Source organism: Anomalospiza imberbis, chromosome 15, assembly GCF_031753505.1.
Source record: "Anomalospiza imberbis isolate Cuckoo-Finch-1a 21T00152 chromosome 15, ASM3175350v1, whole genome shotgun sequence".
Taxonomy (NCBI): domain Eukaryota; kingdom Metazoa; phylum Chordata; class Aves; order Passeriformes; family Viduidae; genus Anomalospiza; species Anomalospiza imberbis.
In genome coordinates this window covers 17361451-17376081 of record NC_089695.1, presented here as the reverse complement: position 1 = coordinate 17376081, position 14631 = coordinate 17361451, and the positions used below count along the sequence as shown (strand labels likewise).

The following is a 14631-nucleotide window of genomic DNA, read 5'->3' as shown; positions in this document are numbered from 1 at the left end:
ACGTTTCTTCTGAAGTCAAACATTGCCCAATATCTGCATTCCAGGTGGAACCTTAAATGCAAACTGTCAAAAAACCCCATCAATACACAACTGGAGCAAATGAAGCCAACTTCAAGCCTGAAGAATTCATGCTCTTGTCTTTCAGTGTTAAGCAAATGCTGTAAATCTTCCTGTAGAAATACCGAATATTTCCATAGAAAACACTTCCCTTCTCCATGAGGGTTTATTAGATGTCATGGTAACCAGAACGGGCAATTGCTATGGAAATAGAAGAGCTTCCTCCCTCTCCCCTGACTGTCCATTGTCAAAAACATCAGTGACTGACTTCCCAATCACTTTAAGGACTTCCACAGGAGTTTTAATTGACTTTGAAGTATATGGTGACTCCAAGACAAGCAAATCCTTGGGAGGAGTGACATCTAGGACAAAAGCATTCGAAGCCTATTGTGCAGGGACTCTGCAGAATCCTAGTAAGAAATCACAAACCCAAGCAACGTGTGTTCCAGCATTTTTATTTTTGTTCTAGAAGCACAGGCTGTGGAAAAATTGCATCATCCAATACATCATGTCTTCATGGAAGAAACAGGGAAATAATATATTCTTGGAACATTATATATAAAGAAAAAAATCCCAAGCATTATTATTTTTCTGGACCTACAAAAAAATTAGGCTTTTTTTTCTTATTACTTTTAGACTGATTTTATTAAAAATGGGTGGAAAAAATCCAAGCAATTATTTAAGATAATTAAATCATTTCACTTCCAATTGCTTTCCTCTTCTCGAGGTATATTAAGCTTTATGGTTAATATATTTCTGTGCTGAGGAAACCTTTGGCCTTGGAGAAATGAGCCTCTGGGCTCCTCATGCTCCAGAAATCTCCTGCCAAGGAGCTGGGGTTTGCTGACACACAAATGCCAGCGTGTGCCATCTGCCCATCCCACTCAGCCTGCCTGGCAAACCTGCTGCTTCTCAAGATCACCACATCATCTTTGGACTAGCAAATCTCCACAGACCAGTTGGTCAGACTGCAAAATTATCCTGGAAATTGCTTTGTTCCACTGAGCAGATACTCCTGGGCAGCCCTGGGAGCCCTCCCTCCTTGCCTTTTGCCCAGCAGCTCCTGTCCAGCCCCACCGGGCCCTGGTGCCACCTGGCACATTGCTCTGCCTGTGATGGTGTTATCAGCCCTCTGTCCACAAACCCCACAGGCAGTAGCTCTCCCTGGCTCTTCCCAGTCTTTCCCAGGCTCCCAGCTCAGCTTTATCACTCAGCAGATAAAGGCAGCCTGTGATTTCCCCCAGCTCTCAGCTGCTTTGTGCCACCTGGGCACAAGGAGCCTCCTGCCTTCAGTCCTGTCCTCCTGGCACCTCCCAGCCCAGTGCCCTGGTCCTGCTGGTACAGCTCTGTGGGAGGATGGCTGGGTTACGCTGAAAGTGGTTAAAAATGAGTTATTTACTCTCCTTGCCCTTCCTTCCCTCTACAGCTCGCAGTGCACTGAGATTCAGGCCTGAATTTGCACATTCTTGCATTAAGTTTGGAGAAGGAGAACATGGAACTGCCTGGTTCCCATCTGTGAGTTCTATCAGAGCTGGGACAAACCTTCCTCTCCACCCTGACCTGCTGGGCTTGGAAGGCCCTAATTAATGTCACACACACAGAGGTCTATGTGTGGCAGGTCTGACTTAGAAAACCCATCAGACTAAGTAACAGCAAGAGGCCCATCCTAATGCTTGAAATGCATTTAATTTAATTCAGTCACATCATTCAGTTCTTGGCAAAATCAAAAAAGAAGAGCTAAAATGAGCTGCTTTTAAAGGCTTCCATCAAGGATGAGACAAATGCCAAGTAAAAATTGAGTGCTTGGAAGTGAGAGGGCGTAATACCAAAGGAAAGATGCAATGAATCAGAGTTTTTAGGTAATCAAAATACTTAAGCCATAAAGATATCAGAAAGAAATAAGTTCTGTCCTTATCTCAGGACTATGCATGTCACAATTATACTGCAATCAAGAAAAAGTGTTCTGCACAAACATCTGTGCAGAACTGCTGCACTTTCACTGTGTGTCACGGTCCAGTGTTGTCACCTAGAGTCAAGAAGTAATTAGGTGATAAAATTTTCAGAGTGTTGATGTGTGTTAGAAGGCTTAATCACATAATTGCTAGATTCTGTGTGTTTTCTTACCCTACTTTCAACCAGTCTTTCAGCTCTTTGCTTCCTCAAGGCAAAAGCATGGAACATTAAAACAAGTCACAAATTCCGATGAGTCTCTTTGCAAACAAGCAAACGTATGGAGGAATTAAACTGCACCATCAACTCAGAAATCTAGCATCTAACTCAGAATTTCCACCTCCTAGATTCTCATTTTCATCCAAGAGCTTTGTGAGCCTGCAGCAGGATTACAAATCCCAGGTTTGAGTGAGGGTTGCTGCCTGCAGGGGTTTGCAGCACTGCAGGAACTCTGCAGCAGCAGCAGTGACCTGCACTGGCTGCTCCCAGCTCCTTCAGCTGGCAGCCAGAGAGAAGCCCAGGTCAGGAAAGTGCTGATGGACAGGCTCAATTCTTTTGCCTCATCTGAGTGGCTGAGAGCACCTGCCCTTTGTGCCTTGCTGGCTTCGAGCAAGAAGGAATATTTGCAAAGTCACCTTGAGCAGCCGCTGAGCTCCCAAAATTTGGCGACGTGCTTTCTGTTATGCTGACAATTGATGGGTGCAGCAGAGCCAGGGCTGAGCACACAGCACAGCCTGGAGAGTCCATTTAAACCAGGAACAGAGATGTTACCCTGAATCTGAGATGGACTGCTGTGTTTATTTTTAATCCCTGAAATCAGGTATGTGTTGATTATCACAAGTGACAGAACAGAGCTGTAGCCACAAGTCCTGTAAAAGCACAGAGAACTTCAGCCTTGATTTTTTGGGAGTCTACCCACAAAAAATGCTCTCAACAACTAATTCCTGGTGATGGTATGAAACCCTCCAGCCTTGCTTACGTGTATCTAGAGCCATTTATTTGGTTATTCAGCCACATAGTGACAACAGAGTCACCACAAATCATCGTGCAAAAGTATAATCAGACCCATGAGATAATACAGTCCACAGTGTGCAATGCAGCAGCAGTTGGAGAATTTATTATGTTCATGATAATTCTTAGTACTTACAAAAAAATTGTCATATGCTACAGAATTTATCTGAATTCAAGGTGGGAGGGGAGATCAAAACACGTGGCAGGTTCTCATTACTAGAGGTAATTTTGGATAATACTCAGGTTTTTCTTTCCATCTCAGTTCTGACATCTGTTTTTCACATCTCCCTTACATCTGGGCCTAAGAGAATCAAAACTGTCAAACATGTATGTTGCTCCTTCTCAACAATGCTTTCCTGCAGTGGGAATAAACAAGATGACAAAGTTTCACTTACTGTAAAACAAAGTAATATTTTACAACATATTTGACAAGCAGCTTCCAAGTAGAGCATTGCCTTGTCCCAGAAAAAAATATTTCTTTTTCCCTGACCTGTTTTGAGTGACTGTCTGGTTCTGTGTAGAGCACAGCCACTGACTGAGCTCACAAGACAAATTAATGGACAAATGCACTGATTAAAAAATATACCTCTATATTTACTCCAGAAGTTAAAAAGCAGTGAAGGAAGTAAGATTTTCTTTTCAATTTACAAATTAAGAAGATAATAATTTGCAAACTGAACTTCAGTTGCAGCAGTTAAAAGAATAATTAAAAAATATTTTGTATAACTTCTAAATAACATTTATTTTAAAAAGCTTGGAGAAAAGATGCCCTGCTGTGCCCAGCAGATTTGAGCACTGGACTAGTGCTATCTGCAGAGAAATACTGTTCACACTTTTCATATCTCCTGCAGCATTTGGATTTAACTAGGGAACCTTTTCAGGTACTGGGTTTGCTCCAGCGCCTGCCCAGCTGGTGGGAACCCCTCTGTGGTCTTTCCTTGGAACAGGTTCAGCTTTCCTGAGTGCTGAAGCAAACCCAGTATCTCCCTCAGGCCGAGGATAAATGATTTCCATGGTGAGTTCCCAGAGATTTCTGCCCAGTGCAGATGTTGAGAGCTGTGTCCTGAGGCTACACTCTCTGGCAAGGACAGGAGATACATGCAACAAAATGGTGATCACATTGTTAGGTGGGAGATTTTTCTCTGCAAGACTCACAGCCCCAAGCCAGAGTCCTGAGGAATAAATGGTATTTTTGAACACTTACATTCTGGAGAGGTATCAGTAGGGGAAGCCTCGCTGTAAAGAAATGGTGTTGAATGTTAGAGCCTTGTAAAACACAAATCACATCTTGTTTAATAGCAGAACAAGAGATGTGAATAGATCTGACTCCCTTCTTTTAAGGTGAAGGACAGCCTTCCAAGACCCTGCTTAGGTCTCCTTAAAACTGAAGCAGAAAGTGCAGGACATACAGTCCTTAAATGAACAACAGGAGAAATTTGCAGGGAACATTTTATAGGTAAAGTAAAGGATTTACCTGCTCCTCTTAATTTACTCGGTGGCTTTGATCTTAAAAAAAAAATAGAGAAGAATAGTTAACAAAGCTGGCAATGAACTCAAGTGTAGGGCTGGGTACTGTCCCCCTGGATCTCATGGTCAGAGATAAACCAGGAGGGGATGGGGCTGGGCAAACACAGAGGATGTTTCTTGACAGTAGGACTGAGCACCCAGAACTTGGGAAGTTGATGGGAGCAGGAAACCACATCAGAGAGAGGAGAAATTGGCCTTGCACTGCTTAGGAGCAGGCCTCTTCCTTGTTATCCACAGAAATCTGCCCACTGCCCCATCCCCACAGCTCTCAGGACCCCCCATCAGCCCCTCACACCCTGGTGGAAGGAGCTGCCAAGGACTGGGGTCCCTGTTTCCCACAGTGTCAGCAGGGCTGGGTTGGGGCCGCTCACCGCGGATGTCATCCAGCAGATAGTCCAGGTGCAACAAAAACTTCTTTTTCCGGGTTTCATACTGGGTCATCAGTCTGTCATCCAGCTGCACTTCCTCTACCTGCACATTCTCAGTGACCAGATCCAGACTTGCAATCCTAGGGCACAGAGTCATTGCACCAAGGAAAACCATCCAGCATCCAAAGGTAACAGAATTCTTCACTAGGACTGAGTCTGCAAAGAGCAGAGGGCTTTGGCAACATGAATTATTGGGTTAACGGCCCTTTGTGAAGGTTGAATTCCAACTGTTACGTACTGTTATTTATCTGGCAATGCCTTTTGCTGACCGACCTGCACTGGAACTTTCAAATGCTGATAATGAGAGAGGAGGAAGAGTTTTGATAATCCCCATGTGTGAACAGTGCCTTGACGTGCTGCAGGCAGGCTCTTACTGTTGTAGCTGTGCCAGAACAAGAATGCCAAACGTATTAAATGCTCTCCAGGTTTCTGGAAAATTACCTTGATCCCATGGGCTAGGATGTGACTTGCAGCACAGCTGTGAGAAACAGACTGAGCTGCAGCCCTGAGGTACATGGTGATTCCAAGTTCTCCTTACAACCCGAGTCTGAACTCAATTTTAATCTGTGCAAGTTACCAAGGTGACAGCTCAAATTCCACGTAGATGTTTGAGCCAGCCCTTCACAGAATCACAGAATCACCAGGTTGGAAGAGACCTTCAAGATCATCGAGTCCAACCCGTTCCCTAACACCTCAACTAAACCACGGCACCCAGTGCCACATCCAGTCTTTTTTTAAACACATCCAGGTGACTCCACCACCTCCCCGGGCAGACCATTCCAGTACTTTATCACCCTTTGCGTGAAAAACGTTTTCCTAATATCAACCTCTATTTCCCTTTGTGCAGCTGGGGCCTGCAGTGCTGCTGCAAAGCCTCTCGTGGATCTGGAACTGTTGGTGCAGTGTTGTACCACTGAATTACAGCTGACACCCAGGCATCACATAGGAAGTGGTAAGTTATAAATTAAAGATAATAAGAAATCTTTCTAGCTACCAAGCTTGTCCACAACTCAAAACTTGCTGGGAAATGAGCTGGTTATCTCTGCTGCCAAAGGCTGTTCCCTGGGAACTCAGCTGAGGGAGGGTCACCAATGTGCATCCAAGATGGTGTTACTGTAAACTGAACCCTAGGGGCTTCATCCCTGATAAAAACAGTTTTCTGGTAATAAAAGCCAGTGATATCCATGAGACTCCTGGCAGGAAACCGAAATTTAAAGAGACAAGTGTAACAGCAGGCAGGGATCTCTCCATCCCTGTTAATTGTGTGGATGTGGTGCCCTCTGGCTCAGCTGGAATAGGGAGCAGCTTTGCAGCCCAGGGTAGTGGGGTTTGATCCCAGTTATCAACACCATATTCTTTCAAAGAAGAAAACAAGTGTTATGAAGTGGAACATACCTGTCTGTAACCACTTTCAGATCCTACCGAGAGGATTGTAAAAAAAAGAAAAAAAAAAGACAAAAAGGAAGAAAGGAAAAATATCATTAGTGTGATTTTCAGAAAGGTCACCTGGCTGAGAAATAGGCAGATCCATGAAGAAAAGCAGAATACCACTGCTTACTCTGAAGAAGAGGAAAATATCTGGTTGCTCTTTTATCATCTGCAAAGCCTGGATATTCTGCTCGGCCTGGTCTCTCTTCTGTTCCACTTCCTTCCTTGTGTTGGCAATGACTGCCAGGTCTTCTTCCTCATAAGACCGAATGTCACTCAGGATCATCCTCTGTTTCTTATCAAGCTCTGCCTTTATACTTTTAAACAGCTGGTTTAGGTCAGATGTCAGAGTTTTGGTATTGTTCTAAATGAAGAGATAAGAAAAAGGGGCACTGGCTCAGAAATTCCACCCTTCAGTTTAGTGGCTCTGCTTATCAATTAGGATTCTATCTGTCCTTTGTGCTGGCTTTAGAAGGAATCAGACAATAAACATTTGCTTAGAATATCTGATTCAACAGAGGCTTTTCAAAATTAATCCTGATACAGAAACAAAGTCAGATGAATTTCAGCTACCAATGTGACAGCTTACTGGTACACACTGAAAATCCCAGTTGTAGATATAAATTGCTTTTCTTTTATTAAACAGGTAGAAAACTTTAAAAATACATAATCTTATGTAGTCTGTAGGCTGCCAGTCCTGCAACCTGGTCTGTGCAACCACAATACAGGGTGGAATCCCCCAGATGGTTCCTCCTGTGGAGGAGCTGGAAGGCTGCAATGAATCTTGGCTTCTGGCAGTTTCTCAGACCACTCTTTTCCCTTTCTATTCATCTGCTTCTAACGGTATAGTTTCCATCACTTATTGCTAGGACACTGTGAAGAAAAGATGCTCTGAATTAGCAATAATCCGGATACCAACCTTGATCTGATTCTCGCTTTCCTGAAGCTCTTCTAAGGCAGTATCTAAATCACTTTTAGATTCCTGCAGGTCTGTCATGGTGTTGCAGAGTTTAACCTGGCAGAAGGAAAGACAGCACTAAACTTCCCAGCTGGAACAGCTTCAAACCAGACAGGCAATTTGTGGAGCTGGTGAAATGGCCATTGTCTCACACATCCCACTTCTGCTTGGCAGCCCTGAAATTTTGATATGTAACCTGGGGGAGGAAGTTAGTTTGCAATTCATGTAACTGCAAAGGATGCTTCTGCTAATTCCTGAGGAGGCTGTGACCTGTCCTGAGGTGCAGAGGGAACTGTTTCCTGCCCATGCACTGGGCTCCCGCAGGGTTTTTTGCTTGGGCTCTAAACTGAGCCCAGATATGTCAAACGCAAGGCAGTGAGTGAGCATAAGGAATGCATTTTATCCCCTCAATCTCAGCCGATTTAGTCTCAGCTGATTCTGGAGCATTTCAAGGACAGCAGCTGGACTCAGAGGCAGGAATATGGAGACCCCATGTCTCTTGTATCTACTGGGACACTGGCTCCACAAAATCTGTGGCAGAGGGAGGAATCCCAGAATCACTGAAATTGGGAAAGATCTCCAAGGCCATCGAGTTCAACCTGTGACCAACCCCCACCTTGTCACGCAGCCCAGAGCACTGAGTGCCACGTCCAGTTGCTCCTTGGACACTGCCAGGAATGGGACTCCACCACCTCCCTGTGCAGTCCCTTCCTATGTTTAACAACCCTCTCAGTGAAGAAATTCCTCCTGATGTCCAACCTGAGCCTCCCCGGCACAGCTTGAGACTGCATCCCCTCATCCTGTCACTGGTTACTGGGGAGCAGAGCCTGATCGTACCGTGCTACAGCACGGACAGAGCCCAAGGGAAGGACCTCGAGCGGGAAAACTCCCTTCCCCACCCAAAGTTCAATAGCATGGCATTCCCGGCGCTCTGCGGAGAAAGAGATTTTCTAATCCCTGCAGGACTACTTCTCAATCCCAGCCAGGAACAGCGCAGTGAGGGCGGCTGGCAGTGCCGGGGCTGCGCCTCACGGCTGTGGGGCAGCGGAGCCTCTCGCTGAGGGGCGCCGCCCTGAGGGACCCCCACACGCTGAGGGACCGAGCCACGCTCGTCCCGGCCAGCCCCCAGCGCCCTTTCCCGCTGTGCTCCCTCTGCTTAGCTGTTCACACTGTTCTGGCAGCACACAGGAGGGAATGAAAAGCAAATTCCAGCACAATGCACCAGCGCCTTGCTGGGGCGGAAAGAAATTTCCCGGCGCTGCCCTCACACCCATCCCCACTCCCCGGGGAAGCCCTACCGCCCTTCCTGCGGCTTTGCCCCGTCCTCCCGGCCAGGGCAGGGGCCGTGAGGAGGGAAGAGCTCCCTACCAGCTTTTTGTCGTGTCCCTCCTTCATGGTGATGACCTCGTGGCCCTTGTGGTCGCCGGTTATGGAGCAGAGCACGCAGATGCACATCTCCTCCCTCAGGCAGTAACATTCCAGCAGCTTGCCGTGATCCCGGCACCTCCTCTCCTCCGCTCTGCCTGTTCCCACCTCCACCAGGATGTGTTCCTGATGGAAATCCCTGGCGTTGTGTTTGCTCAGGTGGGCCTGGCACAGGGACGCCTCGCAAATCAGGCAGGTTTTCACGGCCGGCTGGGGCCCATCCAGGCACTGCTCACAGGGATCCACGTCCGTCTTCTCCTCGGCGGCTTGGTCCTGCTGGAGGCTTTCTCCTCGAGCCTCTTGTCCTTTGGAAATGGTGGCCTTAAATGCCTCCACGATGTTGCCCAGCTTGAAGTTGCGTAGCTCCAAGGTGAAACCCAGGTCGGCCCTGCATGTGGGGCAGGTCCGGCGGCACTGCGAATACAGCACCTCGTCAATGCACCGCCGGCAGAAGTTGTGGCCGCAGCTCAGCGACATCGGCTCCTGGTACAGCTCCAGGCAGATGGGGCAGGTGAGCTCGGCCTCCAGGCTGCCAGCCCCTCCGCACCCCTCCCGAGCTTCGGCCATGGCTGCGGCCAGAGCAGAGAACCGAAAGTAAAACCAGAGGCAGGCACCCGGCCCAGGGTCTTTCCAGCCCTCTCTCCGCCCCAGGCCTGGCAGAGAAATGTTCCCTCTGCCGGCTCCACCCTTCCCTACACTGCGGCAGCCACTTCGGGACGTTTCCCCTCAGTCTCCAGCAGGGAATGCTGCCCAGTCTGTCCTCACCTCCCAGGGCAGCTTTGCTTCTGCACTGGGTGTGCAGGATGGAAAGAGGCGGCAGAGGCAAAAGCTGCTGCCTTAGACCACAGATCAGCATCGCTGCTGCCTGCTTCTGCAGCAGTTAATGTTGTGCTGTCAACTTTTAGATCAAATAAATGCCATCACGTTTAACAAGCTAATAACGTGACTTTATTAACATGAAGCCAACACAGTATTTGAAACAGCTGAACAAAAATGAGCATCTTAATGGTATTTCCATTATGATTAACAGAACAAGTAAGACAGGAGCTCTTGCAGGAAGAGGCAGGGTGCTGTGCTATGCCCTCCCACAGCAGCCCACAATCCAATTTCTGATGTGCCAGCTTAGCATAGCCTCTGTGCAAGGCTCACAATTTCTAGGCCTGGAAATACAAAACAACACCTTGTCCCCACATCACTCCAGGAGCTTCAAAACGCTGATGGCAGCATGGATGGGATACTTGGAAGGGATGGTTCCTGTCTCTATAAGTCTGAAGCTCTTAGCAGGATGTCCAGCCTTGACAGACACATCATGAAAAGAGAAAGCGTATCTTCTGCCGCTGTCGTCTTCGACCTAAGAAACTCACAGAGGTTATTGTGTGGCATTTGCAGGCAGCATTCAAACCAGGCACAAACAATTCCAAGTTTCCAGCAGCTCTCCTTGCTGGTGTCCTCCTCCCAGCAGCTCTGGGATGGCACTGTGTATATTGGAGTCCTGTCCAATGGGATGGGATTCATTCTAATCATGAGAATTCCATTCCTGAGAATTCATTCTCTTCTCAGCAGCTGGTACAGTTTTGGGTTCAGTAGGGAATAATGTTGGTAACACACCGATGGTTTGGCAGTGGCTGAGCAGTGCTAGACCAGAGCCAAGGAGCTTTCTGTGCCTCATGCTCTGCCAGCGAGGAGGTGCACAAAAAGCTGGGAAATGGCATAGCCGGGGCTGGTGACCCAAACTGGCCAAAGGGATATTCCACACCACAGAACATCATGCCCAGTGTATGAACAGGGGGGAGATGGCCACAAGGAGGCTGGAAATGAGAGAGCAGGTGATGGGGGAGCAATCGTGCTGTGCAGTGAGAGCTTTGGTTGGCTTTTCTCTCAGTCTTCCCTCCTTTCTATGATTGTTATTATGATTGCCACTGAATTTGTATTCTGTTAGGCTAATTGAAAGAAAAATAAGAGGTAGATCCAGACATGGATCCAGGGTATGCTGTAGGTCCAATAAAAAATGAAGGACCTAAAGATAAAAAATGCATTATGATTAATAGATAATTGTAGAGATTTGTAGTCGGCCTCTGTCCTGACCCACGGCTCACTACTAGTGAGGGCTGAAGCACCATCCAGAGAGCAGTACCCAGGGAACCCTAATTTCACCAATTCAGTCAGAAAAGTGTCCACTGTGGACAACTCTGGGAATGTAGGCTGAGCTTACAAAGTTCAAACCAGGTTATTTATATCCTAAGCAAACTCCACCCTGCTGCTGCTGGGATGAGTTCTCAACTTTCCCCTTGAATCAAAGGGATGCCACAGAGGTATTGCTATTATCTTCCCTTGATCCTCCCAGAAAACTCCTGGCACTTCCCAGCTTCTTCATCCATAGCCTGGTTTAACAAGGTCTATTCAAGGCATGCCCCAAAGCCCTGAATGCCAGGACCAGCTCCCATTGCTGCACACACATGTGCAAATAAGCATACAGTGTAAGGAATGAGCACTTCTAGAGGTACTCAGAGTACTTGGTGCCTCATTAGAGCAGTTTGTACATGTTTTATTGACTTCCCCATCTCACTTTCATGGTGAAATGAGCACTCACCACTAGGTGCAGCTCTGAATGCCAAAGGTGGTGGCTGCTTAAAGGAGACCTCCATGTTTGACAGGAATTGCTGGAAAAGTCTCAGAACAGCATCTGTTGATGATTTATCCAAAGGAATGGGTGGCTTTGGAATCATCACACCATCCATGCTAGGAAGTGGCTTGCTATGCCTAAAACACGCAGAAGGAATCACAAAACCACAGAATCACAGATGTGGGAGAAGACCTCCAAGGCCATCAAGTCCAAGCTGTGCCCAACACCCACCTTGTCCCCAGCCCAGAGCACCAAGTATCACCTCCAGCCCTTCCTTGGACACTCCAGAGATGGGGATCCAAACCTTCCTGGGCAGTTCCAGTGCCTGAGCACCCTTTCCATGGGGAAATTCCTGCTGATGTCCACCCTGAGCTGCCCCTGGCCCAGCCTGAGGCTGTTCCTTCTCTCCTCCTGTCCCTGTTCCCTGGTTGCAGAGCCCGACCCCCGGCTGTCCCCTCCTGTCAGGAGCTGTGCAGAGCCACAAGGGCCCCCTGAGCCTCCTTTTCTCCAGGCTGAGCCCCTTTCCAGCTCTCTCAGCTGCTCCAGACCCTTCCTCAGCTCCATTGCCTTCCCTGGGAACACTCCAGCCCCTCCACATCTCTCTTCCCCTGAGGAGCCCAGAACTGGGCACAGCACTCATGGTGTGACCTCAGCAGTGCCAGCACAGGGGACCGTCACTGGTCACACTATTGCTGAGACAGGCCAGGTACCAGTGGCCTCTCACCCACCTGGGCACACCTGAGCTCATGTTCAGCCAACACTGAACAGCATTCCCAGTTGCTTTCCTGCCCGGCAGCTTTCCAGTCACTGCTCCCCAGGCTGGAACTGCATGAGATTGTTGTGAGCACAGTGCAGGACCTGGCACTTTGCCTCACTGAACCTCCCACTGCTGCCCTTGGCCCGTGGATCCAGCCTGTCCTGAGCCCTCTGCAGAGCTTCCTGCCCTCCAGCACAGCCACACTCCTGCCTGCCTTAGTGCTGCCAGGGAACGCACTGACAGTGCGCTCCGTCCCCTCGTCCACATCGTCAGTGAAGTTGTTAAACCTCAGGAAGAGCTTACCTGCCTTTAATCGCTGCAAAAGCCTGTAAAGACATTTTGAAAGCAGAATTAGCACAGGGCAGGCACAGGCCAGCCCGGGAGCTGTGTGTCTCTGGGAAGGGGGATGCCGATAGGTACCTTGGTGAAAAGGAGTGTGTCCTTCTGATTTCTCAGAGCCTCCAGCTCCTGAACATCCTGGCTGGCCAAATCCTTCATCCCCTTGTGATTATTCATCTCTACCTGAATCTTGGAAAGTTGTTCCTCCTCGTAGTCACTGAGAACTTTCAGGACTTCCCCTTTTTTCTTCTCTAGCTCCGTATACATCTCCTTGAACAGGCTCTCCAGCCGTTCCCTCCGCTGGCTCTCATCAGTCTATTAAGAAAACAATTTCAATTTTATAAGGGACAATTTCCATATTAGCTCTCTCTTAAATAAAAATCTGTCTTTTTTCTGGGATGAGAGAAGTAACTAAACGCTGAAGGTTGGAAAAATAAAAAAGCCACACACCAGCCACTCATCAGGTGGCACAGACTTTCAAGCTTTACTAAGAATGGACCTCCCAGACTGGTAAGGAAGTTATGCATCATCCTTCCTCAAAGAAAAAAACCTCAAAAAAGACATGAGAAACAACCTAGGAACTAAAAAAGCTTCAGAATCCATCATCTGGGGAAGGGCAAAAGAAAACTTTATCTCGTCATTTACCAGCAAGCAACCACCCCAAGGTGATATGGGAGTGTGAAACAAACCTTTAGTCCCTTCTTTTGTTCCTGCACGTTTGCTATGGCTTTATCCACTGCAGCTTCATGGTTTTTCAGTGTTTCCAGTATTGCAGGAAAAGATTTCTGCAATGATCACCAGAAGGAGATGTCAGGATAGGACTGGCATAATGCAGGAGATCAGCAGTTTTACCCACAGGCGTTCAGCTAGACTTGCTAAAGGTCTGCTCATTGCATGCTCTCAGGACAAATCAGTAGATCAAGGTTCACTGGAAGGTTTTATCCCTGAACAAATGCCACAATTACAAGGACAAAAGGACAGTTTGAAGCTGAAAACTGTTCATGTGCACTAGCCACATATAAAGCTATTTCCCTGTTGGCACCTTTCTTTCTGTTACTCTGTCGTTCATTATCTTGGCATAAGTGCAGCTCAGGCTCATCTTTGCCTTGGAGCTGCACCAAGGACTAAAACCTCACAGCAGCACTCTGTCCCACCAGTTTGGCCAAACTCTTTCTCTCTGGAGGGGAAAAAAGCGTTTATAACATCTTGTTTTATATCCCAAGGGCCAAACCCAGAGAGAACCTGGGACAAAACTAAGAATGAAAGCCCGGGATTGCAATATTGCCCCGTCCTGGGAATGCAACTCAGGAGCTGCAACTCTCCAACTCAGGAGCTGCCCCTGTGCCATGGGCAGCTCTCTGGGCTTTTCCTGGTGCAATGCACGCCAGTCCCACTGCCCCAGCCACCTCTTACCTGGGCTTCGTTGAAAGCCTCCTCCAAGCTGATGATCTTGTGGTTCTTGTGGGAGATGACGGAGCACAGGACGCAGATGCACTGCCAGTCATTCTCACAGAAGCACTCCAGCAGTTTGCCGTGCTGGGGGCATCTCCTCTCAGCCAAAAGCTGGCCATCACAGGGCTCCACCAGCACATGGTTCTTCTGGCCGTTCTTACTGTTGTGCCTGCTCAGGTGCGCTTGGCACAGCGAGGCTTCGCAGCTCAGGCACGTCTTCACCGCGGGCTGCGGCTCCTGGAGGCAGGAATCACACAGGACCACCTCCCGTGGCTGGCCCGAGCTTTCCCCCTTCTCCCTGCCTTGCTCTTCCCGCTTTTCCTCCTCTTGGTCTGCAGGAGCTTCCATGAACTTCTGCACAATGTTGCGGAGGTGGAAGTTGGGCCGCAGCTCCACGACGGGCGAGTGGCAGAGCGGGCACCGGGCAGGGCTCTGCTGGGCCCGGAGCGCCTTCTGGATGCAGTCCCTGCAGAAGCTGTGGCTGCAGCCCACGGTCATGGGGTCCCTGTAGATGTCCAGGCAGATGGGACAGGTCAGCTCTTCCTTCAGCCCGGCCACAGCCTTTGCCTGGGCCATGGCTCCAGCTCTGGGCAGGGCTGAGAGGGAGGGCTCTGCTGGGAAACGAAACAAAACGCGAGCAGTGACGAGGAGCGAACTCTCCCCCCGTGCGCTAAAG

At 48.5% G+C, this 14631-nt stretch overlaps 2 protein-coding genes across 5 annotated transcripts; both read right to left on the bottom strand.

Moving 5' to 3' along the window:
* Positions 1-3097: 3097 nt before the first annotated feature.
* Positions 3098-9411, bottom strand: LOC137483269 (probable E3 ubiquitin-protein ligase MID2). 3 transcript variants are annotated; one of them, XM_068206237.1, is made up of 7 exons: positions 8728-9411; positions 7321-7416; positions 6532-6765; positions 6369-6391; positions 4917-5053; positions 4223-4524; positions 3098-3319 (listed from the first exon to the last, which is right to left on the bottom strand). In XM_068206237.1, exons 1-6 carry the CDS (start codon positions 9349-9351, stop codon positions 4502-4504), a joined length of 1137 nt encoding a protein of 378 aa, XP_068062338.1. In that variant the 5' UTR covers positions 9352-9411; the 3' UTR covers positions 3098-3319; positions 4223-4501. The 3 variants fall into 3 exon arrangements, with proteins under 3 accessions (XP_068062338.1, XP_068062335.1, XP_068062334.1); XM_068206234.1 differs by having other exon boundaries at positions 3098-3374; positions 4223-4254; positions 4917-6391; positions 8728-9409; XM_068206233.1 differs by having other exon boundaries at positions 4223-4254; positions 4917-6391; positions 8728-9409.
* Positions 9412-9709: 298 nt separating this feature from the next.
* LOC137483265 (E3 ubiquitin/ISG15 ligase TRIM25-like) lies at positions 9710-14631 on the bottom strand. Of its 2 annotated transcripts, XM_068206223.1 has the most exons (6): positions 13917-14631; positions 13193-13288; positions 12585-12818; positions 12468-12490; positions 11375-11544; positions 9710-10801 (listed from the first exon to the last, which is right to left on the bottom strand). In XM_068206223.1, the coding sequence occupies exons 1-6, from the start codon at positions 14529-14531 to the stop codon at positions 10725-10727; spliced, it is 1215 nt and encodes a 404-aa protein (XP_068062324.1). In that variant the 5' UTR covers positions 14532-14631; the 3' UTR covers positions 9710-10724. The 2 variants fall into 2 exon arrangements, with proteins under 2 accessions (XP_068062324.1, XP_068062323.1); XM_068206222.1 differs by lacking the exon at positions 9710-10801 and having other exon boundaries at positions 11274-11544.